Below are 26,175 nucleotides of genomic sequence, written 5' to 3'. Positions count from 1 at the left end.
GTGTGTCTAAGTTCAACTGTTTACTACACTGTACAGCCTTGGTGATAGAAAACACGTCATTGTCAGCAGTTTACTCAGTCACGCTCTATTTATTATAACTTGCTCCCTTCATGCTTCTTTTACAAATGCCCTGCTATATATATTTATTTGTGATGCCATATTCTCTCTCTCCCCCCTCTCCTCCCCTCCCTCTCTCTCTCTCTCTCTCTCTCTCTCTCTCTCTCTCTCTCTCCCCACCTCTCCTCCTCTCCCTCTCTCTCTCTCTCCCTCCCCCCCTCTCTCTCTCTCTCCGTCCCCCTCCTCCCTCTCTCTCCCCCCTCTCTCTTCCCCCCTCTATCTCCCTCTCCCCCCCTCTCTCTCTTTCTCTCTCTCTCTCTCTCTCTCTCCCCCCTCTCTCTCTCTCCCCCCTCTCTCTCTCTCCCTCCCCCTCCTCCCTCCCCCTCCTCCCTCTCCCCCTCTCTCTCTTCCCCCCTCTACCCCCCTCTCTCTCCCCTCTCCCCCCTCTCTCCTTCCCTCCCTCTCTCTCTCTCCCCCCTCTCTCTCTCTCTCTCTCTCTCTCTCTCCCCTCCCTTTCTCTCTCTTCCCCCCCCTCTCTCTCCCCCCCTCTCTCCCCCCCCCCTCTCTCCCCCCCTCTCTCTCTCTTCCCCCCTCTCTCTCTTCCCCCCCCTCTCTCTCTTCCCCCCTCTCTCTCTTCCCCCCCCTCTCTCTCTTCCCCCCCCCTCTCTCTCTTCCCCCCCCCTCTCTCTCTTCCCCCCCTCTCTCTCTTCCCCCCTCTCTCTCTTCCCCCCCTCTCTCTCTTCCCCGCCCCTCTCTCTTCCCTCTCTCTCTCTCTCTCTCTCCCCCCCTTCTCCCGCTCTCCCCCTCTCGCTCTCCCTCTCTCGCTCTCCCTCCCCCACTCTCTCTCACTCCCCCCCCCCCCCCCCAATAACCACACCTTTACAGCACCTACAGCATTTATAGTTTGTTAGTGAAGTATTTATGAAGCATTAGCTGGGCACTGGGGAGGCACCTGTATCCCAGAATGCACTGGGAAATAATAGAGAATTAGGATACAGCAGCTCCAGCCACTTCCTGGTTGTACAGCGGCTGTGCAGTAACCCCATCTACGTCAGTCTGCATCAACCAGCCATCAAATCTGACAGTTCCAGGTATGTCAAAACTATAATGCATCACTGCACAGCCAAAAAAAGTGTTTAAATTATATATACTAAGCAACTGAACACAAAAGAATTACTCCTCAAAAATCCTAACACCAAATACACTATATTGCCAAAAGTATTGGGACGCCTGCACATGAACTTTAATGGCATTCCAGTCTTTTGCTGGTCATACACTATACGCAAAATCGTTCAAACTCATTTTCGAAAAATGACGATCATGCCATCATGTAATGACTGAATTTTGATTGCTAAATCGTTCAATGGACATAAATAAATCAGTTTTTCATTTATTTTGTCACATATGCCTAGTGCAAAAAGTTTGGGCGAGAAACACATTAACCTTTCAATTCATCGTTCGTTCGGCAGAATTTTCCAAACTGTTCTTTCGATTTTCAGCTCTGAAAAGTTAAAGCCGATTTTCTATTTGTGCCAATTAACTGGCCAAAAAACGAATGAGCGAACAGACCAAATGACAGATTTTCCAACGATTTTTTGGCTAGTGTATGGCCAGCAAAAAATTGGGGGAGCAAACCATGAACATGTATATCTAAAGCCGGTGCAGCTATGGACCAAGCAACATGTATATTAAAAAAGAATAGCGCAACCATGCAAAAGAAATGACTATTAAATATGGAGACAATCCATAAATATAGTGTATGGCCAGCATTAGTCCATAGGGTTCAATATTGAGGTGACCCACCCTTTGCAGCTATACCAGCTTCTGGGAAGACTGTCCACAAGGATTAGGAATGTTTGACCATTCTTCCAGAAATGCATTTGTGAGGGCAGGCACTGATGTTGGACAAGAAGGCCTGGCTCACAGTCTCTGCTCCTAATTCATCCCAAAGGTGTTCTATCGGGTTGAGGTCCAGACTTTGTGCAGGCCAGTCCAGTTCCTCCACTCCAAACTCGCTCATCCATGTCTTTATGGACCTTGTTTGGCAAATAGGCAGTTAACCCCACAGGATTAGATAAAATCAGTGCCTCCTCATCAGTGCCACCTATCAGAGCCCATCAGTGCAGTCTCATCAGTGCCCCCTCATTAGTGCCCACCTGTGCCACCTCATCAGTGTCACCTATCAGTGTAGCCTCATCAGTGCCCATAAGTGCAGCCTCATTAGCCTTTGCATTCCTTGCATTAAAGTGATTGTAAAGTGAGAAGATTTTTTTTATCTTAATGCAGTCTAAGCATTAAGATAAAGAGCCTTCTGTGTGCAGCAGCCCCCTAATTCTTACCTGATCCCCTCTGGATCCAGCAATGTCCACGAGTGCCTTAGCCGTCCGGGGCTCTGCCTCCTTATTGGCTGAGACACAGCAGTGGCACCATTGGCTTTTGCTGCTATCAATCAAACAGCTGAGGAGAGAGGGGGTGGGGTCGAACTGCGGCTCTGTGTTTGAATGGATACACGGATCTGCGGCTTGGCTTGGGTGCCCCCATAGCAAGCTGCTTGCTGTGGGGGTACTCAACAGAAGGGAGGGGCCAGGAGCTCCAGCCATGGACCCAAGAAGAGGAGGTTCTGAACTGCTCTGTGCAAAACCATAGACATGTTTCTTATTTTAATAGAAAAAAATACCCGAGCCTTTACAATCACTTTAGGGCAAAAGACTCCTCACTGTTTGTTCTACCCCTGTGCCCACATCCCTAAACATTTACCTGACTTCTCTCACTGCTCCAGTACTGTCCTGGCTGCAGTACCGCTCCCTTCACTCCCGGGTCTCACAGGAGACACTGAGAGCAGCAGGAGCCATAACTCCTGTTATGAAGGGGGGGGGGCGTGGCTAACTGGCGCTGTTTGTGTCTATGGATGCCCACAGCATGGCTCGGGAGCACCGGTGGGGGACTGCCAAAAAGGAACTACCGTACCGCTCTGTGCTATATGTTACACAGAGCACGTAAGTATAAAAATCTTTTTTTATCTTTTAAAACAAAAAAAACAATCCTCACACGAGCTTGAGCGTTTGAAATTGTATGAGTTCAGCTGAACTCACACAATTTTAAACCCACATTTCAGTGCGAGTTCGGGGTGATTTGAAGGACATCCTGTGCGGGTTCATGCACAGATGTCTATTGAAATCACCCCCGAAGTTGTCAAAAGTAGTGCAGGAACTACTTTTGGAAATTAGTACGGCGTGGCAAAGTGGGCGTCGCACCGATTGGGACAGTGCCATTGCCGCAAATAGGCTGCAATTTGACATGTCAAATCGCCCCGATCCTAATATCACTTTAAACAAACCCTTTCAAGAGTTTACAGGCTAAGCCCAGGTGTTCAGTAATTAAACACTTCATCTAGTGAAATACATTTAGGCCCCTTTCACAAAAGCGGACCGTTCAGATCTGCCTGTCCGTTTTTCAGGCGGATCTGAACGGATGCCCCATGCATCTCTATGGGGCATCGGATGTCAGCGGAGACATGTCCGCTGACATCCGATCTGTCAAATCCGGATGGATGGAAACCCTATTTTCCATCCGTCTGGCGGATCGAATCGGATGAGAACGGACAGACGGTCCGTTCTCATCCGATTCCCCATAGAGAAGAATGGGAACCTGACAGCTCTGTCTCCACACACAGCAATTTTCTGATTGTGTGTGCAATTAGTGTTTGTTTGCATGCTGCTCTTATATCAAGTATGAGAATGTAACTTAGGCTGCATTCACACTGAGGAGTTTTTCACGCGCTTTTGTGTTAAAAAAAGAAAAAAGCGCTTGAGAAGCTTAAGAAAAATGCTTCCCTTTAAAATCAACGAATGTGTTCACACTGGGGCGGTGCGCTTCCATTGCTGTGAAAAAAATCTAGCATTTTTGAAGCATGTTTGGGGAGCTAAAAAAATACCCCTTCCCTTGAAAGCAATGGAAAACGCGGTAAAAACACGCCCGCAATGCACTTTTGATGCAGTTTTTGAGTCGCATGTCCTTTTAAAAACCATACTGCAAACGCGGTAAAATGTTTCTGAGCATGCACGGTCTTGCCCTAATGATTTTTTTGAATACGGTTACTGATTAAACTAAAATGATTTGTTCTGTTATCTTAGGATAAACATTTTCATGTTTGGCCATTCAGATAATTTTGCATGAACTGTCATGATTGGCTCCTGAAAGCTGTGTACTAATAAATAGATCAGCCTTTTTCAACCAGGTTGCCCAGGCACATTAGGGTGCCTTGAGGTTTCTTCAGGTGTGCCTTGTAGGGATTGACCGATATAGTTTTTTCAGGGCCGATACCGATTTTCCGTCAGGCCGATAGCTGATATTAGGTGCTGATATTCTGAACATTTAAAGTTTTTTATTTTTACTGTCCTTTAATTTTTTTTTTTGATCACTTTTATGTAAACATCCCTTGTGACAGTAATAGGCAGTGACAGGTACGCTTAATGGAGGGATCCGGGGTCTGTAAGACCCCAAACCCCTCTTCTGCACTCAAAAGCATTCAAAACACCAAGTTTGGCTGTTTTGAATACTGTCATTTGTTTTTTTTAACATCTGGCGCCTTAAGGCACCAGTTACCGGAAGTGATGTCATGGCAGTTACCACACCTGAGACCCAATCAAAGCTGATTCCGGCTTTGTTCTCGTCTTTGGCCAGCCGACGGGACAGAAGCCCCTGGCGGGGGGGGGGGGGGGGGGCTTGCTGCGGCCTACCCTCCCGCCGCTTGTAAAAACAGCCAAGCGGCTGTTTAGCCACATTAATTGTTATTACAAGAAAGCCAACCATCCACTCTTAATAGTGGTACCGGGGGTGATGTCTGTAGCTGTAGGCATCAATCCAGGTACAACCACTTGAAGCGATATCTGCCACATCGGCAAGTTTGTGACTGATTCTTCAAAAAAAGTGAATATCCTCTGATAATCAGCCCCACCGATAATCGATCGATCCCTAGTGCCTTGGCAAAATGCCTAAAAATCGCCCAAAAATGTATACAAGCCAGCAGGTGGATGAAGCCTACCTTTTAGTTACACACAGGTTTTTATTGTGCACCATTTCAGCCTTCCAGCCACCGGCGTCCTAACGACCAGTGATGTCATCAGTGTTGACAAGCAGGGTGTTGATTGCCTGCACAGCATCTTTGTTTGACCCTCCCCTGACCCTCTCCATCAACACTGGGGTCACATTAGCTGAGCGATGGAAAGAAAGGAAAAGGGAAACACTGGAATACTAGTCAGTACTAGTGTGCAAAAGTGTATTTGCTTTGCTTTGTTGGGTGTCCTATGTGTGTTGATGTTTCCGCATTATGTAAAACTATTAGAATGTTTTTTTACATTTCTGAACGGGGTGCCCTGAGATTGTCCATAACTTTTAAAGGGTGCTTTGATTGAAATTGAGAACCACTGGAATAGATTATCAAACGAACGCTCCAAATGTGTTTTATTTTTTCTATCTGATTTTCTAATCGTGTGTACTAGGCATTAGTGTGAGTGAACAGCAATTTTTTTTCCAATATTTATTAAGGTTGTAAGAATTAGAATAGCACAGTGAGCAGTAATTTTAAAAGAGATATATGTTTTTTGTTTCATTTTATATTTATACTTCTGCACTGAGAACCAAGCAATCAAACACCACTGATCGCTCGGTTCTCACAGCTCCCTGAGCAGGGACGTGGAGGGGGCGGGAGCAGCCGATTCAGGCTCTCAGCGCCGCGCTGAGGAGGCTGAGCCAGTGTAACGTTAAAGAACCCTACCCCGTGAAAATTCCCTACCATCTTCACTTCCTGTGAGGGTACGTCATTCAACAGCTGAGCAGCTCCCCAGTGCGCATGCTCACTGCTGCTGCCGGTAGGGAATTTTCATGGGGTAGTGTTTTTTAACCTTACACTGCGTCATTTATCAGCTGTTGCAGCGCGTCCCACTGCGCATGCCCAGCCGCTAAATGAAATCATCTCTGAGACTTCCCTCATCAGCAGGTGCTGCGTCCCAAATGAGTGACTGTTACGTTATAAAACACTGTAGCCATGATTTTGTATTTTCATAGACCCGCTGCCGATTGAGATGAGGGAAGTCTGACGGGTTGGAGCCGAGATGATTTTGCACGGCAACAGTTGATGAATGATGCGGTGTTCCGTGAAAAAACACTAACCCGTGAAAATTCCCTACCCTCCGCAGCTGTGAGCATGCGCACTGGGAAGCGGCTCAGCTGATGTATGACGTACCCTCACCGGAAGTGACGAGAGTAGGGAATTTTCACGGGTAGGGTTTTTTTACGGAACACTGGTCTAGGCATGTGGGCGGATCCCCACTCTGTAGTTGTGATGACGCGGTGCCTGAACCCACTCGGACGTCAGCAGAGAGTGGACTTCAGACCGCTATCTGCTGAAAATGGGTCACAGGAGTGAAAAAAGAACTGCACGCCTGGGATCCTTAGGAGCCAAACAAGCTTCGGCTATACTTCTCCTTTAATCAGAAACCCATAGAGAAACGTTTTTATACATTGTAGGGTTGGGTTGTACAGTTCATAGTAACCCATGGCTGCTTAGTATAAACCAGTGCTATCTGGTGGAAAGTAAAAAAAAATAATAAAAGTCAGCAGCTACAATTACTGTAGCTGTTGACTTTTAATATATAGACACTTACCTGCCCAAGGAGCCCGCAATGTCGGCACCCCAGCCGATTTTGGAATCGGCTGTCAGGTGCTGCCGCTGCCATTCCTAAAAAGGGAAACCGGCAGTAAAGCCTTTTACAGCCCAATTCTAGTGTTGGGTGATAATATGGAATTCCTAATTTGTCATAGACTCGGGTGTTGAGATTTCCTATCTTTACCCCCACTCAGCAGGTCATGAAGATCTTGTCACTTTATTGCATCATGCTCCCAGGGCTCTCCCTAGCATGGCTGGAAAGCATGGGATTGCGCTTCTGTCTGTATTTACAGAACCACGGTAACATGGTGCTAAACACATATGCTGACCTCATTGAAAAGCCGCCTAACCCCATCTGAAGGAGAAGGGAGTAGCGTCATACTTATACCAGTGGTTTCCAAGTCCTTTCTTTTTATCATTTTGGTAAGAGGCCATTGTTGTCTTTGCACCAGGTGTTTATTATAAGGTTGGAGGTGAACATCAGTGAAGATGTTCAGTGAAGAGTGCACTTTTTAAATACAGTGGATTTATCTATTGCACTTATCTATTTTCCGCCGGGTAAGGAGGAAATTCACCAGGTGGAGGGACATCACTGTCATCTATTGATTTTGTTGGATTTCTTTCACACCACCATTTAAATCATTTGATCACAGACTGAAGAGTTTTTCATCACTTTGGACTGTTGGACTATCTATTGTTTGTGCATTAGTCACAACCCATATTCATTTATTTAATTTATTTTTATGAATATATATATCACTGTTGGTTCATTCACACCACAGCACCAGTAGATTGCATTATTTTGTATGCACACCTATTTTGAATTAGCGCACCACTTTATTTATTTATTCATCCATTTATATTTATGGGAGCAGCTTTTCACCTATCAGCGCACCCCTTTCCCTAACATAATAAATATATACAGTGGGTACGGAGAGTATTCAGACCCCCTTAAATTTTTCACTCTTTGTTATATTGCAGCCATTTGCTAAAATCATTTAAGTTCATTCTTCTTCCTCATGAATGTACACATAGCACCCCATACTGACAGAAAAACAAAGAATTGTTGACATTGTTGCAGATTTATTAAAAAAGAAAAACTGAAATATCACATGGTCCTAAGTATTCAGACCCTTTGCTGTGACACTCATATATTTAACTCAGGTGCTTTCCATTTCTTCTGATCATCCTTGAGATGGTTCTACACCTTCATTTGAGTCCAGCTGTGTTTGATTATACTGATTGGACTTGATTAGGAAAGCCACACACCTGTCTATATAAGACCTTCCAGATCACAATGCATGTCAGAGCAAATGAGAATCATGAGGTCAAAGGAACTGCCTGAAGAGCTCAGAGACAGAATTGTGGCAAGGCACAGATCTGGCCAAGGTTACAAAAAGATTTCTGCTGCACTTAAGGTTCCTAAGAGCACAGTGGCCTCCATAATCCTCAAATGGAAGACGTTTGGGATGACCAGAACCCTTCCTAGAGCTGGCCGTCCGGCCAAACTGAGCTATCGGGGGAGAAGAGCCTTGGTGAGAGAGGTAAAGAAGAACCCAAAGATCACTGTGGCTGAGCTCCAGAGATGCAGTCAGGAGATGGGAGAAAGTTGTAGAAAGTCAACCATCACTGCAGCCCTCCACCAGTCGGGGCTTTATGGCAGAGTGGCCCGACGGAAGCCTCTCCTCAGTGTAAGACACATGAAAGCCCGCATGGAGTTTGCTAAAAAACACCTGAAGGACTCCAAGATGGTGAGAAATAAGATTCTCTGGTCTGATGAGACCAAAATATAACTTTTTGGCCTTAATTCTAAGCGGTATGTGTGGAGAAAACCAGGCACTGCTCATCACCTGTCCAATACAGTCCCAACAGTGAAGCATGGTGGTGGCAGCATCATGCTGTGGGGGTGTTTTTCAGCTGCAGGGACAGGACGACTGGTTGCAATCGAGGAAAAGATGAATGCGGCCAAGTACAGGGATATCCTGGACAAAAACCTTCTCCAGAGTGCTCTGGACCTCAGACTGGGCCGAAGGTTTACCTTCCAACAAGACAATGACCCTAAGCACACAGCTAAAATAACGAAGGAGTGGCTTCACAACAACTCCGTGACTGTTCTTGAATGGCCCAGCCAGAGCCCTGACTTAAACCCAATTGAGCATCTCTGGAGAGACCTAAAAATGGCTGTCCACCAACGTTTACCATCCAACCTGACAGAACTGGAGAGGATCTGCAAGGAGGAATGGCAGAGGATCCCCAAATCCAGGTGTGAAAGACTTGTTGCATCTTTCCCAAAAAGACTCCTGGCTGTATTAGATCAAAAGGGGGCTTCTACTAAATACTGAGCAAAGGGTCTGAATACTTAGGACCATGTGATATCTCAGTTTTTCTTTTTTAATAAATCTGCAACAATGTCAACAATTCTGTGTTTTTCTGTCAGTATGGGGTGCTATGTGTACATTCATGAGGAAGAAGAATGAACCTAAATGATTTTAGCAAATGGCTGCAATATAACAAAGAGTGAAAAATTTAAGGGGGTCTGAATACTTTCCGTACCCACTGTATATATATATATATATATTTATGCATTGTATTGTAACTGTAATGTCTGCCTTCCTTTTCTTATGCGCTGCGCAAACTGTTGGCGCTATATAAATCCTGTATAATATTAATAATAATGGTAATATACATTCAGTGGATATAAAAAGTCTACACACCCAAAAAAATTAGACAAAGATAAATCATTTTAGAAATTTTTCCACCTTTTTTAATGTGACCTATAAACTGTAAAACTCAGTTGAACAACAAATTAAAATCTTTTAGGTGGAGGGAAATAAAACTAAAATAATATGTGCACACCCTTAAACTAATACTTTGTTGAAGCACCTTTTGATTTTATTACAGCGTCAGTCTTTTTGGGTATGAGTTTATCAGCATGGCACATCTTGACTTGGCAATATTTGCCCACTCTTCTTTGCAAAAACACTCCAAATCGCGATGGCATCTCCTGTGCACAGCCCTCTTCAGATCACCGCACAGATTTTCAATCGGATTCAGGTCTGGGTTAGGCTGGACCAATCCAAAACTTTACTCTTCTTCTGGTGAAGCCATTCCTTTGTTGGTTTTGATGTATGCTTTGGGCCGTTGTCATGCTGAAAGATGAAGTTCCTCTTCATGTTCAGCTTTCTAGCAGTAGCCTGATGGTTTTGTGCTAATATTGACTGGTATTTGGAACTGTTCATAATTCCCTCTACCTTGGCTAAGGCCCCTGTTCCAGCTAAAGAAAAACAGCCCAAAGCATGATCCTGCCCCCACCATGCTTCACTGTGAGTATAGTGTTCTTTTGGTGATGTGCAGTGTTGTTTTTGCACCAAAAAAATCTTTTGGAATTATGGCCAAAAAAGTTCAACCTTGGTTTCATCAGACCGTAACACTTTTTCCTACATTCTTTTGGGAGACTTCCAGTAATCCTGGTCCTTAGTCTGCTTGTCTTCAGCAAACTGTTTGCGGGCTTTTTTGTGCATCATCTTTATAAGAGGCTTCCATCTGGGACGACAGCGATGCAAACCAATTTGATGCAGTGTGCGCGGCGTATGGTCTAAACACTGACAGGCTGACCCCGCCACCCCTTCAACCTCTGCAGCAATGCTGGCACCACTCATACGTCTATTTCCCAAAGAACACTTCTGGATATGACTCTGAGCACATTCACTCAACCTCTTTGGTCTACCATGATGAGGCCTGTTCTGAGTAGAACCTGTCCTGTTAAACCGCTGTATGATCTTGGCCACCATGCTGCAGCTCAGTTTCAGGGTCTTGGCAATCTTCTAATAGCCTAGGGCATCTTTATGTAGAGCAACAATTCTTTTTTTCTGATCCTCAGAGAGTTCTTTGCATGAGGTGCCATGTTGAACTTCCAGTGACCAGTATGAGAGAGTGAGACCGATATTACCAAAATTTAAAAAACCTGCTCCCCATTAACACCTGAGACCTTGTAACACTAATGAGTCACATGACACCTGGAAGAGAAAATGGCTAAATATATATATATATATATATAGTGACAGGAAGTCAGGTAAATCTGTGGGTGTTGTCACAGACGGGAGATACATTCCTGCCTTGTTTAGACAATTCACCAATTACTATCGGGTGTCGGCTGCGGAGGTTGCCAGAATGGTTTAAGGACATTGGAAAGCTTCAGCTATTCAGGATGAGGCAATTAAAGCCTCTATAAGTTATCCAGAGGATGACTACTGATTGCTGCATCCAGAGGCTTTGTGCGTTAAGGAGAGCAGTGAGCTGAGAGACTTCTGAAGGTGAGGTGGTCTTGACTTTTTCTGTGTAAAAAAGAAAACAAATAGACTATTGATTTTCTGCTGTATGACCAGCAGTGTCTGCCCAGCAGTAGGTTGGGACAGACACCATAGGTAGGTTCCTGTGTTGTGAAGGTAGACGCCCCAAGTGGCCAGGGTTTTTTTATGTTTGTTTGATTTATGCTGTTTGGATGCTTGCACTTGTTTATAGCAAATTGGAAGAATAAACCATAGACCGTTGTTTTCAACCACTCCTCGGCTTTCTCTCTGTGTAACGAACCCACCCAAGGGGTCACCCACACCCGCTACCGAGCCAACCCCTTACTATATATATATATATATATATATAATTTAGTATGAGCTGCTGATTCCTGACAAACTGCCTGAACAAGAGCCTTAGGATCCCTAATTATTATTTCAACGAATGCTGCATATTTACAAAATTTCTTAAATTTTCTTCATAAATTTACATTAACATGTTAAAGCTTATATGAATTTTTAGTGATTGGGTTTACATATACTTTATGAATCTATTAGGAAGCAAGTGACACTGGGAGCAGCCCCTAGCAGGTTAAAAAAATGGCCGAAGTTCCTCTGTAACAAATGTTGATGGTGCTCACATTCACATGTATATCCAACAGAAAGTTTTAAGTTCCATGTAATATATTTAACAGATGAGCAGTGAAAGTCTGAACCCTTGTTCTAAGAAACTAGATCCAGTATGAAAGTCTGAACACCGCGACTATACGAACAGTTCTTTGAATTATGATAAATTGTGGGCTCATTCTGTGGCCATTCTCCTCAGCGTGTCCTTAGTAACCTGTCATTTCGGGGAAGCTCTGGTTTCTATGGCTGGCAGAGGTAGCTCAGACTTTGCTTTTGTAATGTCTGAACTTTAGACATGTTGATATATAACACTGTTCCTCCAGAGCTGGTCTCAGGACTCCAGATGATGGAAGTGATCCAACAGGTCAGAATCGTTCAATTTATTTACCATACAAGTCCATTAAAACTTGGGAATAAACGTTCGCTGTGTGCACAGGAAGCAGCCTGATTTATACTACTGGTTTATTAATTCTACAAATATTCATCAAATTGAAAACTAAGATTATTTGCGTGAGTCAGCAGAGTGTGCAAAAGTCTATTCTTGCGAGGATTCCTGGAGGAACTTTATGCTGGATGTCATAAGTCAGTTCTGCAAATGGACTACGTTGGTCAGCTTTGGCTGTGTCCTCTCCAGCCAAACAACTACAGAATTAAAACACACATTTAGGAATTGTTTAACCTGCCAAAAGTAGAGAACATACAATGGTGAACCACTAGGCCTGCGTCTATGCAGTGATTGTGGCACCTCACTGCATCCTACCTACACTTTGGACTACAATACCACCCTGGATATGACTTGTCTGAACTATTTCATGAACCTCCTCTTCCTGCTCAGAGTAGGACCTTCCAGTTGAACTTTCACTTTAGCCACTTACCGACCGCGCTATAGCCGCATGATGGCTATAGCGCGGTTGTCCAGTTCTGTGGGGGCATCTATTGACATCCTCCCAGAACCCTGCCCGCTGTGGCGCACCACTGTGTCCGTTGCACACAACCGATCACAGATCAGAGTAAAGGGCCAATCATAGAGGCTTTTTACCACAGGATCAGCTGTGTCCAATCAAAGCTGATCATGATCTAAACACACTTGCCGGTGGCATTCCTTTCCTCATGCAGTCACAGCATGAGGAGAGGAGATGGCCGGTAACCAGCAAGTGTGAAAGGGACATCTACACTGATAATCAGGGCAGTGATCATCAGTGTCCTAATTATTAGTGCAACCCCCACAGTGCCCATCAATGATGCTAATTAATACCTCCTTATCAGTGCCCACCTACCAGTGCCTTTCTTCCTATCAGTGCTGTCCGATCTGTGCCCTTTAGTGCCACCTATTGGTGCCCATCTGTGCTGCTTATCAGTGTCCATCAGTGTTGCCTCATCAGTGCCCATCAGTGCTAACTATTAGTGCCTATCAGTGCACATTAGTGAAAGAGAAAAATTACTTGTTTGCAAAACTTTATAATCAGAATCTAAGAAAACCTTTTTTTTTTTTTTCAGTTTTTGGTCTTTTTTTTCTTTGCGTAGCAAAAAATAAAAAACCCAGTGGTGATTAAATACCACCAAAAGAAAGCTCTGTGTGTGAAAAAAATTACAACAATTGGGTACAGTGTTGCATGACCGTGCAATTTTCATTCAAACCCAAGGTTACAGCACTAAAAGCTGAAAATTGGCCTGGGCAGGAAGAGGGTGAAAGTGCCCAGTAGACAAGTGGTTAAAGTAAAACTTACCAGGCCTAAACCGGTAATAATGATACTGAAGATGCCTACAAGTATTGGATTTTCATGTGCAATGTGTATGAATGATAGTGCTGGACCAATAAAAATGAAGTAATAGGCGGTCCACATAGTGAACTTGATGTTGAGTTATTCACTTTAAGGTCATCACAGAGGACAAGGAGGCACTCTTTACATCTGGAGGAAAAGAGCTTTCATCTCCAAATATGGAAAGGTTTCTTCACAGTAAGAGCTGTGAAAATCTGGAAAAGACTCCCTCAATATAACTGGTTACTAACATTTATAGGTAAAGTTGATCCAGGGAATATCCGATTGCCCCTCAGGGGATCAGGAAGAAATTGTTTTCACTGCTGAAGAAAATTGGATCATGCATTGCTGTTTTTTTGTTTTGCCTTCCTCTGGATCAACTGTGTATAGGAATGTGTATATGGGATGGGATTGAATGTTGGTTATTTCCCTTTTATTGGTTGAACTAGATGGACTTGTGTCTTTTTTTCAACCTGACTAACTATGTAACTATGTAATAGATATGCAACCGTTTACTGTTTTAACATTTTATACATCTTATTGCACTGTGTGGGCAGCTTGGGCTGTCTTTGACAGTTTTGAGGTACAGAGGCGTGGCCAGAGAGGCTCCAGTACGTGATGCAGGTGAAAATATGTGAAATAAATAATATCATTGTGGCATCTGAACTTGTAAAAGCAAAAGCCAATAAACATTGACTTTAATATTGTACCTAAGGTTACAGACCATTCTGTTCTCTGCAAGAGACTTCAACTGTCTAAAATCTCTTTTGCAATTAGAAAAGAGACTAGGTTGTTATTCTGTTACATTTATAATGGGGAGTGGATACTGCTATCCACTTTCCGCTGGACCGTGAAGACCTCCCTGCCTAAAGAACAACTTTATTTAATGAAATACAACCCCCCTGCCCAATGCAGCCCACCTTGTCTTCTACTTACCTCTGTCCTCAATTCAGTGATCTTTACTATGCAGCCCTAACCAGCCTTGCTTCTGACAACGTTCCTGCCCGAGCCTTTTTAGCCTGTGCATGTGTGCCGTGGCCCTGTTAATTCCTTTTAGAAGCAATACTCATGGTGACCTCCAGCAGACCTGAAATATACACCTTTCCCTATAATAATGAATGGGGCAACAGTGCGAACCTATAGACAGAAGAGGACCCAGCAAGGACTTTTTCGGAAGCAAGGCTGCACAGCATCCGGTGAACAATTCTGGTGGCTTTGGAATTTCACAGGTCAAATACACGTGTACAGCCTATTTTAGGTCAGTTTAGTTTAATATTTCACGAATTTGTATCCCAGCAGCTGCATGAATGACCGATGATAATTTTAGGCGTGTTATATTAGAAAGTGTAATCTTTTGCTCTTCTATTAGTATACCTCCATCGTCCATAAAATACAAACAATGTCCACGTTAGCAGCGCTTTTTATAGTAGGAAAAAATCCTCCTGTGCCTTAAAGAGTCTTTTTAGAAGTCCTTTAAAAAATCCTTTAAAAAATTCCCAGGGGGTGTCAGTGAGGAAAAACTCTCAAACGTGAAGTCCAACCGCACGGTCACTGGCCCATCACCACACCAAGTGAGACCTCTCCCCTAGGGATTGAACACTCACCAGAGATCACATAAACAGGGGCTTTTGGTAATCATCCAGAAGGACAAGCAGCCTTGTCTCCGCCTGCACGCCTCTCCACCTCTGATAACCACCAAGCTCAACACACTCAGCCCTTCATGGATCATCCATGGAATCATGTGGACTCCTTCACCAGCACTCCTCTCCTCTCCAGATCGGGTAGAAGACAGGCGGCTGTAACAAGAAGCAAAGGGTGTCCATGTCTGCCTGTCACAGGTGGTGGTTATCAGAGGTGGAGAGGCGTGCAGGTGGAGACAAGGCTGCTTGTCCTTCTGGATGATTACCAAAAGCCCCTGTTTATGTGATCTCTGGTGAGTGTTCAATCCCTAGGGGAGAAGTCTCACTTGGTGTGGTGATTGGCCAGTGACCGTACGGTTGGACTTCACGCTTGAGAGTTTGTCCCCGCTCACACCTCCTGGGAATTTTTTAAAAGATTTTTTAAAGGACTTCTAAAAGGACTCTTTAAGGCACAGGAGGAATTTTTCCTACTATAAAAAGCGCTGCTAATGCGGACATTGTTTATAATTTTATGGATGATGGAGGCATACTAATATAAATATAGATTTGATATAGCAGCTGCTTTTAACAAACATATGCATAATTACATGTGATTTATATTTTGTACTGTTTTTTCATTAGCGCTGGCAGGAAGGGACGAGGTTTTTTTTTTTAACCAGCTGGTCACTTTAGTTTTTATATTTGTCATCTTTGCTCTGTTTCATCTTTGTTGTGGTTTCCAGCAAAATTTGTGGTGCCCTAAGTTCAGTGGTAACATGTTTAAAACATGCATAGAATGCACCGCACCTAAAACACCCAGATATGAACTGGGCATTTATAAAGATACAAGTTTAGCAGTTGGAGATCTGGTAGAGAGCACAAGGTTGTGAAGATGTTCGATTTGCTCCCGGATTTTCTGTCACTGTAAGTAATTTGTCTTCTTTGTAGATGATGACCCAGATATCACATTCATGGACAACGAAGGTGATTTTGGCACAAGAGACACTCTGAGCATCGCTTCGCCAGACTCTTTCTCCTCAGCTATGGAGGTAAACAATGTTTCAGTCTTTCTAAACAAAGGGCCAGTTTACTGTCCTTGAGATTTTCCGGGGGCCAGACTGTGGTCAGAGGGGGTGTAGAAAATGCCTTGGCATCAGTGGGAGCATTCAATGTTTTAAGCTTGATGGTTAGTTGGGGTAAAAAAAATTACATAGCGCTTGTGGTCAGTAGGAGGAGCAATAGGACCCCATTATTGGTATCAGTGGGAGGAATAGGGCCCCATCATTGGCATCAGTGGGAGGAATAGGGCACCATCATTGGCATCAGTGGGAGGAATAGGGCCCCATCATTGGCATCAGTGGGAGGAATAGGGCCCCATCATTGGCATCAGTGGGAGGAATAGTGCCCCATCATTGGTATCAGTGGGAGGAATAGGGCCCCATCATTGGCATCAGTGGGAGGAATAGGGCCCCATCATTGGCATCAGTGGGAGGAATAGGGCCCCATCATTGGCATCAGTGGGAGGAATAGGACCCCATCATTGGTATCAGTGGGAGGAATAGGGCCCCATCATTGGCATCAGTGGGAGGAATAGGGCCCCATCATTGGCATCAGTGGGAGGAATAGGGCCCCATCATTGGCATCAGTGGGAGGAATAGGGCCCCATCATTGGCATCAGTGTGAGGAATAGGGCCCCATCGTTGGCATCAGTGGGAGGAATAGGGCCCCATCATTGGCATCAGTGGGAGGAATAGGGCCCCATCATTGGCATCAGTGGGAGGAATAGGGCCCCATCATTGGCATCAGTGGGAGGAATAGGGCCCCATCATTGGTATCAGTGGGAGGAATTATGCCCCATTCTTGGTGTTAATGGGGGGGAATAGTGTCCCATTATTGGTGTCAGTGAGAGGAACAGTGTCCTATTGTTGATTTTTTTCCCCACTTGAGCAAATTGGACTATGTTCCATAGGGATTTCTTTTGGTCTTCCTCTGGATCAACAGTGGGTATAGGATTGTGTTTATGGAGGTTTTCTATTTATTTATTTTTTTTCTACTGGTTGAACTATATTGACTTTTTTCAACCTGACTATGTAAGCATTTAACTCTGAACTGTTGATGTTAGACAGTGGGAGAAACAGTGCCTATTTTTAGTGTCAGTGGGAGAAATAGAGCCTTGCGGTCCAGGTAAAAGCAAGAAAAGGGCTAAATCTGGCCCGTGGGCCACATTTTAGGAACCACTGCTTTATACAATACATTTGCAAGTTCTATTATGATTGCTTGTATTATCCTTTAAAAATACCACAGCTCTGTAATTAAATACAAACAACATACATTAAGGGGTAAAAATGACAGACTTTAAAGAACACAATGCAAAATATGACACAGGAAGGGCCTAGATCTAGCGCAATGCTCCAACTCCAGCCACAAGGTGTTCATGAAAGCATTTGGTTCAAAAACACTTTTGGACCCGATGTTTGCAGTGCCCTGAGCAGGAGTGAGACCGTGATGCATATACTGCCAGGAGGGGCCATTGAGTAAGTGAGTCCTTACAGCGAATATGTGGCCAAGCTATTGACATACAATACTTTATAATCTTAACAAGAAGAAAATGAGCCATAAAACAAGCACCCACAGCAACTGAGGTCAGTCAGAGCTTAAGTCCTCCAAGACCTTGTCTCTGCTTCCTCCTCCCAGAAGTGACTTAGCAGTTCAGCTCCTTCTCTCATTGGTTACTCTGCAGCCTTCTGGCCTTCTAATCTCTTATATAAACACATTGTAAGCACTCTAGTTCTGGAAAGGGGGTGGTCAGATGAGATTAGCCAGAGAGAAGGTTGACATGAAAAACCTCAGTATTTCTACTGTGAAATTGTTATTTTTGAGAATGCATTGCTCCACAGTGCCTGCAGCTATGGTGGTAAGTAAGGGCACCTTTTTACTGTTTGGTAAGAATATGTAAATACTTGACTTTCCATAGCCTAGATAAAGGTTTACTTTTTTGATTTTGTGACACATATCTTAATTTATAGAAAGGTGAGTTTAGCCGCTTGCCGACCGCCGCAAGTAAATTTACTGCGGCGGTCAGCCCCTCACAGGCAGAGTGACGTTAATTAACGTCACTAGCCTGGGAGGGTCTGGGGAGCGAGCGCGCGCCGCCGGAGGCGCGCTCCCGCGCGGTCACGGACCCCCCCGCGCGTGTGACCGGCGGACCCGATGTCCGCCAGTCACTCGGCGATCGTCGGGGGAGAGGGAGAAAGTCAGGCGGCTTGTGTAAACAAGCCACCTGTCATTCTCCTCGGTGTAAAAACACTGATCACACGGTTCTAGTATGTAGAACCGTTGATCAGTGTCCTTACACCTCAAGTCACAGCCAATCACAGTAAGAATCACGCCCCTAGGGACACACACAGCCCCTCCCTCTCAAATAAAGTTAACCCTTTCACTACTAGTGTATTTTTACAGTAACAGTGCATATATATAGCACTGATTACTGTAGAAATGTCACTGGTAACCCCAAAAGTGTCAAAAATGTCAGTCAAGGGTCCGATCTGTCCGCCCCAATGTCGCAGTACCGCAAAAAAAATCGCAGATCGCCGCCATTACGCGTTAAAAAGAAAAACAACAAAAATGACAAAAATCTTTCCCTTTGTTAGTAAACGCGATAACTTTTGCGCAAACCAATAAAAATACGCTTTTTGCGATTTTTTTTTTATCAAACATATGTAGCATAAAACAAATTGGCAGAAAATGTTAAAAAATTTTGATTTTTACATTTTTTTTTGGGGGAATTTCATATAAAAAAATGTGAAAAATATTGTTATTTTTGCAAAATTTACGCTCTTTTTTTGTTTATAGCGCAAAAAGTAAAAAGCGCACAGGTGATCAAATACCACCAAAAGAAAGCTCTGTTTGTGGGGAAAAAAGGACGTCAAATTTGTTTAGGTACAGCGTCGCACGACCGCGCAATTGTCCGTTAAAGTCACGCAGTGCCGAATCGCAAAATACTCCCTGGTCGTTTAGCAGCCAAATCCTCCGGGGCTTAAGTGGTTAATAATGTTGCATTGGAATTTACAGCAGATCACGATCTTTAGTGAGCTTTGTTTAGGATTCCTATAGCGCTTAGAAAGTTGCAGTTACTTCTTCCCCTTCTATTTGTCTCATTGGTCGTTCTTCCATGTGTCTGAGTTATAGCCGGCTAGCCCTGCCCTGTACTGGCATCTTCACAATGCCTACTCCATAATAATAATAGACTGTTCCGCTAGACTAACAATGTTATAAAATGTATATAGAATTGGCGTGAAATGTGACCCTTTACATCCTCTCCCTTCCTTCCACTCTCAGGATTTCTAGGAATTTTTAGAGAAAGCATTTGCTGAACAATTCAGCTGTCCCTGGGTGGCTGAAACTCTCCAAATACCTCTATACATCTCCCAGAGAGCAAATTGGCCTGTCTTAAAGCAGCACTATAAATATTTTATTTTAACCTTCTTTATTCAGTAAATATATTGTGCATATAAAAAAAGGTATTTTAAATATTTAATATTTTATAAGGTGCACATTCTGTGGAAACTGATGCATACATAAAATAATAGGCTGACTTTTGCCTGCTGTTTAGTCTCCATTTACATACAATGGGGATTGTGTCACATACTTGTTATAAATGTGGATCTCCAGCTAAAATGTTTTACCAATTTTAGTATGGATTTGGATAAAGTTAACGTTTATTTAAGTTTTTCACCACTTTCCATGTCCCCCTTTGGGAGATTTCTCATTTCCTATCCTGGAACCCCACCTATGAAAACTGTCACCGGAGCTGTTGTTGGCAATAGAACATTTGTCATCTACTCCTAAACACAAAATAAAAATGATCAATTACATATACTGCGCAAAAGGTAATAAAATATCCAAGTGATAAATAAGCTTCGGCAGGAAAAAACACACAATCAACAAAAAGAAGTGAGATATACCACACTTAAAATTTTGTGTATCATGCAACAAATAACATCATTCTAAAAAATTATATATAAAATTTCAAACTGAAATAATGTGAGCCAACATGCTTTATCGACAACAATGTAGGAATACTAATAAAAAGTCCAAAAACATCAAAGTAAAAGTCCAAAACCATAGGAATCCTTCCACTCCAAAGTGTTTCCAAGTCTTTGTGAGGATGGTTGGAAAGGAACACCAAGTGCTCTTCACACACAACACTCTTATGTACTTACCAGAAAGTGTGTGACTCCTCAGTTAAAGTGGAGTTTCGGCCTATTTTACAACTTTAGTGATTCCTGGAGTGCTCGCTATGCTGATCAACAATTGGGCATTTTCAATTTTTTTCGGGGGTCCCTTACCTTATTTTCAGGGCATTTTTGGTTGTACTTCCTCCTTCTCTCCCCTCTGTGGGCGTGGCCACCAACATCACTTCCGCCTTTGCATTGCATCCTGGGAGCTGTTTGTCATCACTCCCAGGAGGCTGGAATCAGGAAGAACTCCCAGAACACTCCCTGGAATCAGGAAGAAGGACACAGCAGGTTACACTGCGGCTTCAGATGCCCACATCCAAGATGGCCGCGCCCAGACAGCTTTTTTAAAAGTAAGATTTTGACTAAAATCCAATACTGTACACCTTGTAAGTATGAGAATAGCGGTTCTGTAAAGGACGATGGATTAGTATTATAGGGGTATTTTTAGTTAAAAAAGGTATTTGAGGCCGGAACTCCGCTTTAAGAGAGAGTCAAATGGTGCTTAGGTGTATGCAAATATCTACTTGGAACTTCCCATCACTCCTCACTCCAGCTTGCTACCACGAGTGAAGGTTTAGGGATAAAAGAAGACAAGAGCACCACGCTCCCATAGTGTAAAATCCTCATGGAATGTTTATTCAAATAAAAACGGCAGTAGAAAACATATACAGCGATCGGCATCAAAGCAGACTTCAGTACCCAGATTGCTGTACTCATTCCAGCATGCGTGGTGACGTCATGACTTCTGGTATGGCCCTGCATGCTTGGTCTGAATTTACTTCATCGGGAGCACTAAAATTCTACTCCTATTCTAGTGAGGAATGAAACATTTTGGATGGTTCCTCACTTTCCGTCCAGTGACTTATCAAAACAAAAAGAGGTAAATCTCCCCCTTGAGGACACAGGTAGTAATAGAAACCTGACAAAGGGTCTAATTCCTAAAGCCCATCTCTGGGGTAAAGATACTCAACTAAAAAACTGATGTCTGTAGAAAAAAAGAAAAACAAAAAAACGTATCTAAATGCCCTTTTTACTTAGGAAATATTCACGCACAGACCTTAATTTTGTAAAAATCCCACTTGTGACTGACAGATGAATGGAACCACATGGACAGTAGGAATGTTTTGTGGGCAATTTAGATGCAAATAATGCCCAAAGAGGGACTGTCACTTTGTCAGCTCCATTGCCACCAAAAGAAAGCTCTGTTTGTGGGAAAAAAAGGACATCAATTTCATTTGGGTACAGCGTCGCACGACCGCGCAATTGTCCGTTAAAGTCACGCAGTGCCGAATCGCAAAATAGGCCCTGGTCAGGAAGGGGGTAAAATCTTCCGGGGCTTAAGTGGTTAAAGTCCCACAAGAGCAGACACCTCTGTTTGCTGTTACCTTTGTTAGGCTGTGTGTCTCTCTGAAACTAGTTTCACTATGTGCCCAGAACAGGCACCTTGTGGGGTCTGCTCTCAGACAGGATAAATTAATCATAAATGCTAAAAACAGCTGACAGGTTCTCTTTAAATCTCCTTCTTTTGGGAAAAGTTATTTTCCATATGGTTTAATCTCAAGTGTGGCTGTTGTATATACAGGGGAAATCTGCGTGCCTCATACTGATAAATTGGCGTACAGTCTCTAACGTAAACATCAGATGCTTATATGTTGCTGGTTTCAGATACGGCCGCCAAAAGTCTGTAATGGGACAGAGATTGGAGATCAGACATAAATATTCCACAAGTCTGTTGCTGGCTTATGAAAAGAAATACATCACTGACAAGGGCAGGATATACAGAAGGACACGCAATGAATGTCCTATTACATCCAGTCTTTGTGTCCTTAGCTGGGACATTTCCTGTTACATTTCCTGTCTGATATCCGGTATTAGGCTGACCACAGCACTGTATATTGAGATGGTTGTACGTGCACCTCTGGGAGTACTTCTGATTAGTAAAGCACATTCATCACACCTAGAGAGAGATTTAGCAGATGATTACACAAATCCAGAACAGATCTCTTGACATTTTTAGATACTTACAGTAAAGTATTAATCCTAAAAACAAAAATTAAATATATTTCAGCTTGCCAACTCTTGAATGTGATGGCTGCATTAGTTTTCCTATTTTAGTCTTTTTTCCTTTATTTTTATCTGGTGATCTGGCCAGTAACACACTTCCTTTCTTGGGGTATCTCCACTCTGGATAAAGCCTCATGCATACTGGACGTTATAAAATCTCCAGTAGCGTTGCCACGTTAAAGAGGAAGTAAAGTCTGCAAATTTTTAAAAAAATGTTTTACTTCCGAAGTAAATGCTTAATGTGCTAGTATGCATTGCATACTAGCACATGTGACACTTACCTGCAAACTAAGCTTTCATCGTCCACGCTAGAGGCCGCATCCATCTTCGCCGTCTTCCCTCTGGGTCCACGGACTTCGGCTGTGCTACTGGCCGAAACCACGTGATGTCACTCCTACGCATGCGCGCAGGAGCAGCCGGTCACGGCACAGGGCTCTGAAGAAACAGCTCCTTCAGAGGGCATGCGCTGATGACGTCATCGGCTGCATGCAAGTTTAGGAGATATTTACATATATAATAGTATATAATAGCCTTTATTATAGGCTTACCTATAGGTACAAACGCTAAAGGTAAGTTTACAACCACTTTAAAACCGCAAGTTTTTCCACTTTTTTGCATTAGTGTTTTGCCACGTCATTTCGCGTTTTTAGGCCTCATGCACATTGGACGTTCTCAAAACTTCAGTAGAAAGCTGTAGCTGTAGAATTTAGTTTTTCAGATTTTTGCAGTAGTGTTTTTGGCCTTTTTCAGTTGTAGCCTTTTTTTTGCTTTTTTTTTTAGCAACACTATATTCCCACAAAATACTTATGGCTCAAAAATGTTGATAAATGCAGAATAGGCACGTTTTTTGGCTTTTTTTTTTTTTGCGTTTTTAAGCTTTTATCATTGTTAAAGCATTTTTACAGCTGAAAAACTCCTCTCAAAACTCACTAGTTCTGGGGGTTTTTTCCAGGCAGAAAATGCCCCTGCCAAAAACTGCTGATAACAGTCTGTGTGCATGGACACATAGGATAACATGCTGGGGAGTTTACTGGCTGCAGAAAAAAACATCTGATGCCAAAAACAGCAGCTGTGAAAACGTCCAATGTGCATGAGGCCTAAGCGTTACCATTTTTTTAAATTTTGAGCAAGAAAGCACCTCTCTGCTAAAGCTATGGGATCAGAAACGTCATTTAGCTGCGCTTTACCGCGCTTACCAGCGTTAGGACCTTTTTGTCAGCGGAAAAACTCCTCTCAAAACCCACTAGTTCTGGGGTTTTTTCCAGCCTGAAATCGCTGCTGCCAAAAAAACGCTGAGAACAGCCTATGTGTGCATGGACACATAGGATAACATGCTGGGGAGTTTGCTGGCTGTAGAAAAAAACGCCAGAAGCCAAAAACAGCCGCTGTAAAAACGTCAGTGCGCATGAGGCCTAAGGATCAACAGAGATGCTTTTGGACAGTATGGTCAATCTGGCAGGGAGGGTAGATGATAGAATGTTAGATACACCAACAAATTTAGATAGACTTCACTAACAAATTAAAGTAATTGTAAACCTTGATTTTTTTTTTTTTTTTACATCAACATGTTCTACTCAAACTTCTAGCAGCGTGGATAATAAAGAATGTGGCGCCTCTCCTTACTTGATCTAGGGTGCCCTAGGTAGAGCTGCCTTCAATTTAAGTAATAGATACAGTACTTAAATAAAAAATGAAGGTAAACAGTAGCGCCTCACTGTTTACCTTCAACCCTCTAGCAGCCTTCATGGGCACTCCTGTTCCACCGGGGAACCCAAAAGTGCAGCCGGCAAACTGTTAAGATCTCACCAACAGAGTCCCCAAAGGTTATTGTCAGGTGGTCAAAAATGACAGAATGGTTTATCATTCTGGTATCCACCAAACACTGAAATATTAGAGATGCATGAAAATTTTGGCGGCTGAAACATAGCTGAAAAGAGAGAAAAAGGTGTCCTTAATGGTGCCCAAAACGTGATTTTGCTGAGATTTTTCTGTGCTTATGGTCATGGGCATCCGCAAGTAGGGGCATGGGGGGGAAGAATCTCAACTTCCCCTTTAAAGTGGTTGTTAAGCCACTGTATACCAGTGTATACCATCCTGTCTGGTCTGTTTAATAATCCTGTGTGCCCCTGTGTCTATGTATGTGTTTTATAAAAATAAGCCGTTCTTTTCTAGTTTTCAGAGCGCCGCTCATGTGACCCGCCAACTCTCTCCTCTCCCTGTCTGACAGCTGCCTGCAGTGGGCGGGGCCGAGGATTCCTCGCTAATGTCACCCGGGAGGGGAGGAGGAGGGGAGAGGTGGCGGGTCATGTGAGCTCTGAAAACTTGTAAAGAACGGCTTATTTTTATAAAACAGACACAGGGGCACACAGGATTATTAAACAGACTGTAGACAGAATATGAACCTTTAAATGAACTACAGACAGGCAGGGAGGGGGGGGAGAGGACAGAGGAGCTGCGGATGATGGAGGCATGTAAACGGACCACAGTGTCAGGGCTCAGCAGCCATGGTATACCGTGGTCAGTTTACAGAGGGGAGGACATAGCAAGGCAGGATTAGCCAGGTATTTTAGGTGATAGAAGGGGCCATATAACATGTATAACATGCTTTAAGGGAACAGGATCAACTTTTTTTTTTTTTAGGTTAACAAATGCTTTAAAAATAAATGCTGCCGTTTGCCCCTCACCTTCATGACATTGTTGAAAAGGGGCGGAGCATGGGTGACCTTAAAAAGATGCCCCCGCCCTGAAAAAAGTTCTGCGGACGCCCATTCTTATGGTGTGTTTTTCTTAGGTCCTATAACTCAAAAACTGCATAATAAAAGTAACACAGTAACGTTAATGATGCATTCTTGCTGTGTTTTAAAAGTATTAAAAAGTATTTCAACCAGGAGGTGCGTTTTTGGTGCATTTTTATTTAACTGACCAAAAATGCAGCAAGCAAGAATTTTAACACCACAACGGAAGCGATGGACCAGTGTGAAGACATACATAGAATTTAAAGCGATGCATTTTTCTTGCGCTTTTCTTGTGCTAAAGGTGTTGATAATGGCTGACAAAAAAAATTATATTGATTTAAATTCATGAAATTAATTAAAATATTGACACTAACCTCTATGAAATATTGCTTTTGGGCTGACTGACTCTCTACGTTAGCCTTAGTAATAATGGAAATATCTGTTGTTAAAGTACTTGAGGCCACTGAGTTCTTGCCTATAAATGGCAGCCAATCCAGGGATTCCCTGTTGGTGATAGAACTGGTTGCAGACAGCGACATCCACACTAACACTGCAATCACATGTTTCCTAACAGTGTCTGTTCTGTCTTGTAGCTGGCAGACCACAGAGATCTCAGTGAAGGGAACGGCCTGCAGTCTCTCTACCACCGTCCTCTCTATGAAGAAGCAATGCGCCTGTCTGAGGAAGGGGGGATTCCCTGCAGGGCACTCAGGTGAGGGTGATGTGTATCAGATTTATCTGCCTGTGTAGTCTTGGTTTGCTGTTTGTGATCTAATCAGAACTGGGAAAAAGTTTTTTTTACCGCGGTTTTTGCCGCGATTTTCAGGCGTTTTTGGAGGCAGGCATTGACATCTATCAAAAACGCTGGTAATCAGCCCAAAAAGAAGCTCATGTACTTTTTTCAGCTACAGGCGTTTTGCAAAACGCTCATTTAAATGAATGGGGTTTTACTTGTTGGGCGTTTTGGAACGTTTTTTTTAGCATTTTTGGAGCTGAAAAACACTCAAAAACGCCCAGGTGTGAATGGAGCCTAAGGCTCCATTCACACCGGAGTGTATCGTTTTCATGCGTGTTTTTTTTTTGGGCTTTTTTCTGGCGTTTTTCTGGCGTTTTTGGC

General features: G+C 43.4%; 1 protein-coding gene across 2 annotated transcripts in view; it reads left to right on the top strand.

The window, feature by feature from the left end:
- Window positions 1–26,175, top strand: part of MIGA1 (mitoguardin 1) — a 130,155-nt gene that overhangs the window by 62,846 nt on the left and 41,134 nt on the right. For both annotated transcript variants that reach the window (XM_082265326.1, XM_082265325.1), the window contains 2 exons: window positions 15,968–16,068; window positions 25,652–25,770. In XM_082265326.1, the coding sequence (XP_082121452.1) occupies window positions 15,968–16,068; window positions 25,652–25,770 (220 nt within the window). The remainder of the gene's footprint in view (window positions 1–15,967; window positions 16,069–25,651; window positions 25,771–26,175) is intronic.

This window comes from Pelophylax lessonae (assembly GCF_965119305.1).
Source record: "Pelophylax lessonae genome assembly, chromosome: 8".
NCBI lineage: Eukaryota > Metazoa > Chordata > Amphibia > Anura > Ranidae > Pelophylax > Pelophylax lessonae.
This window is presented reverse-complemented; position numbering and strand designations above follow the sequence as displayed.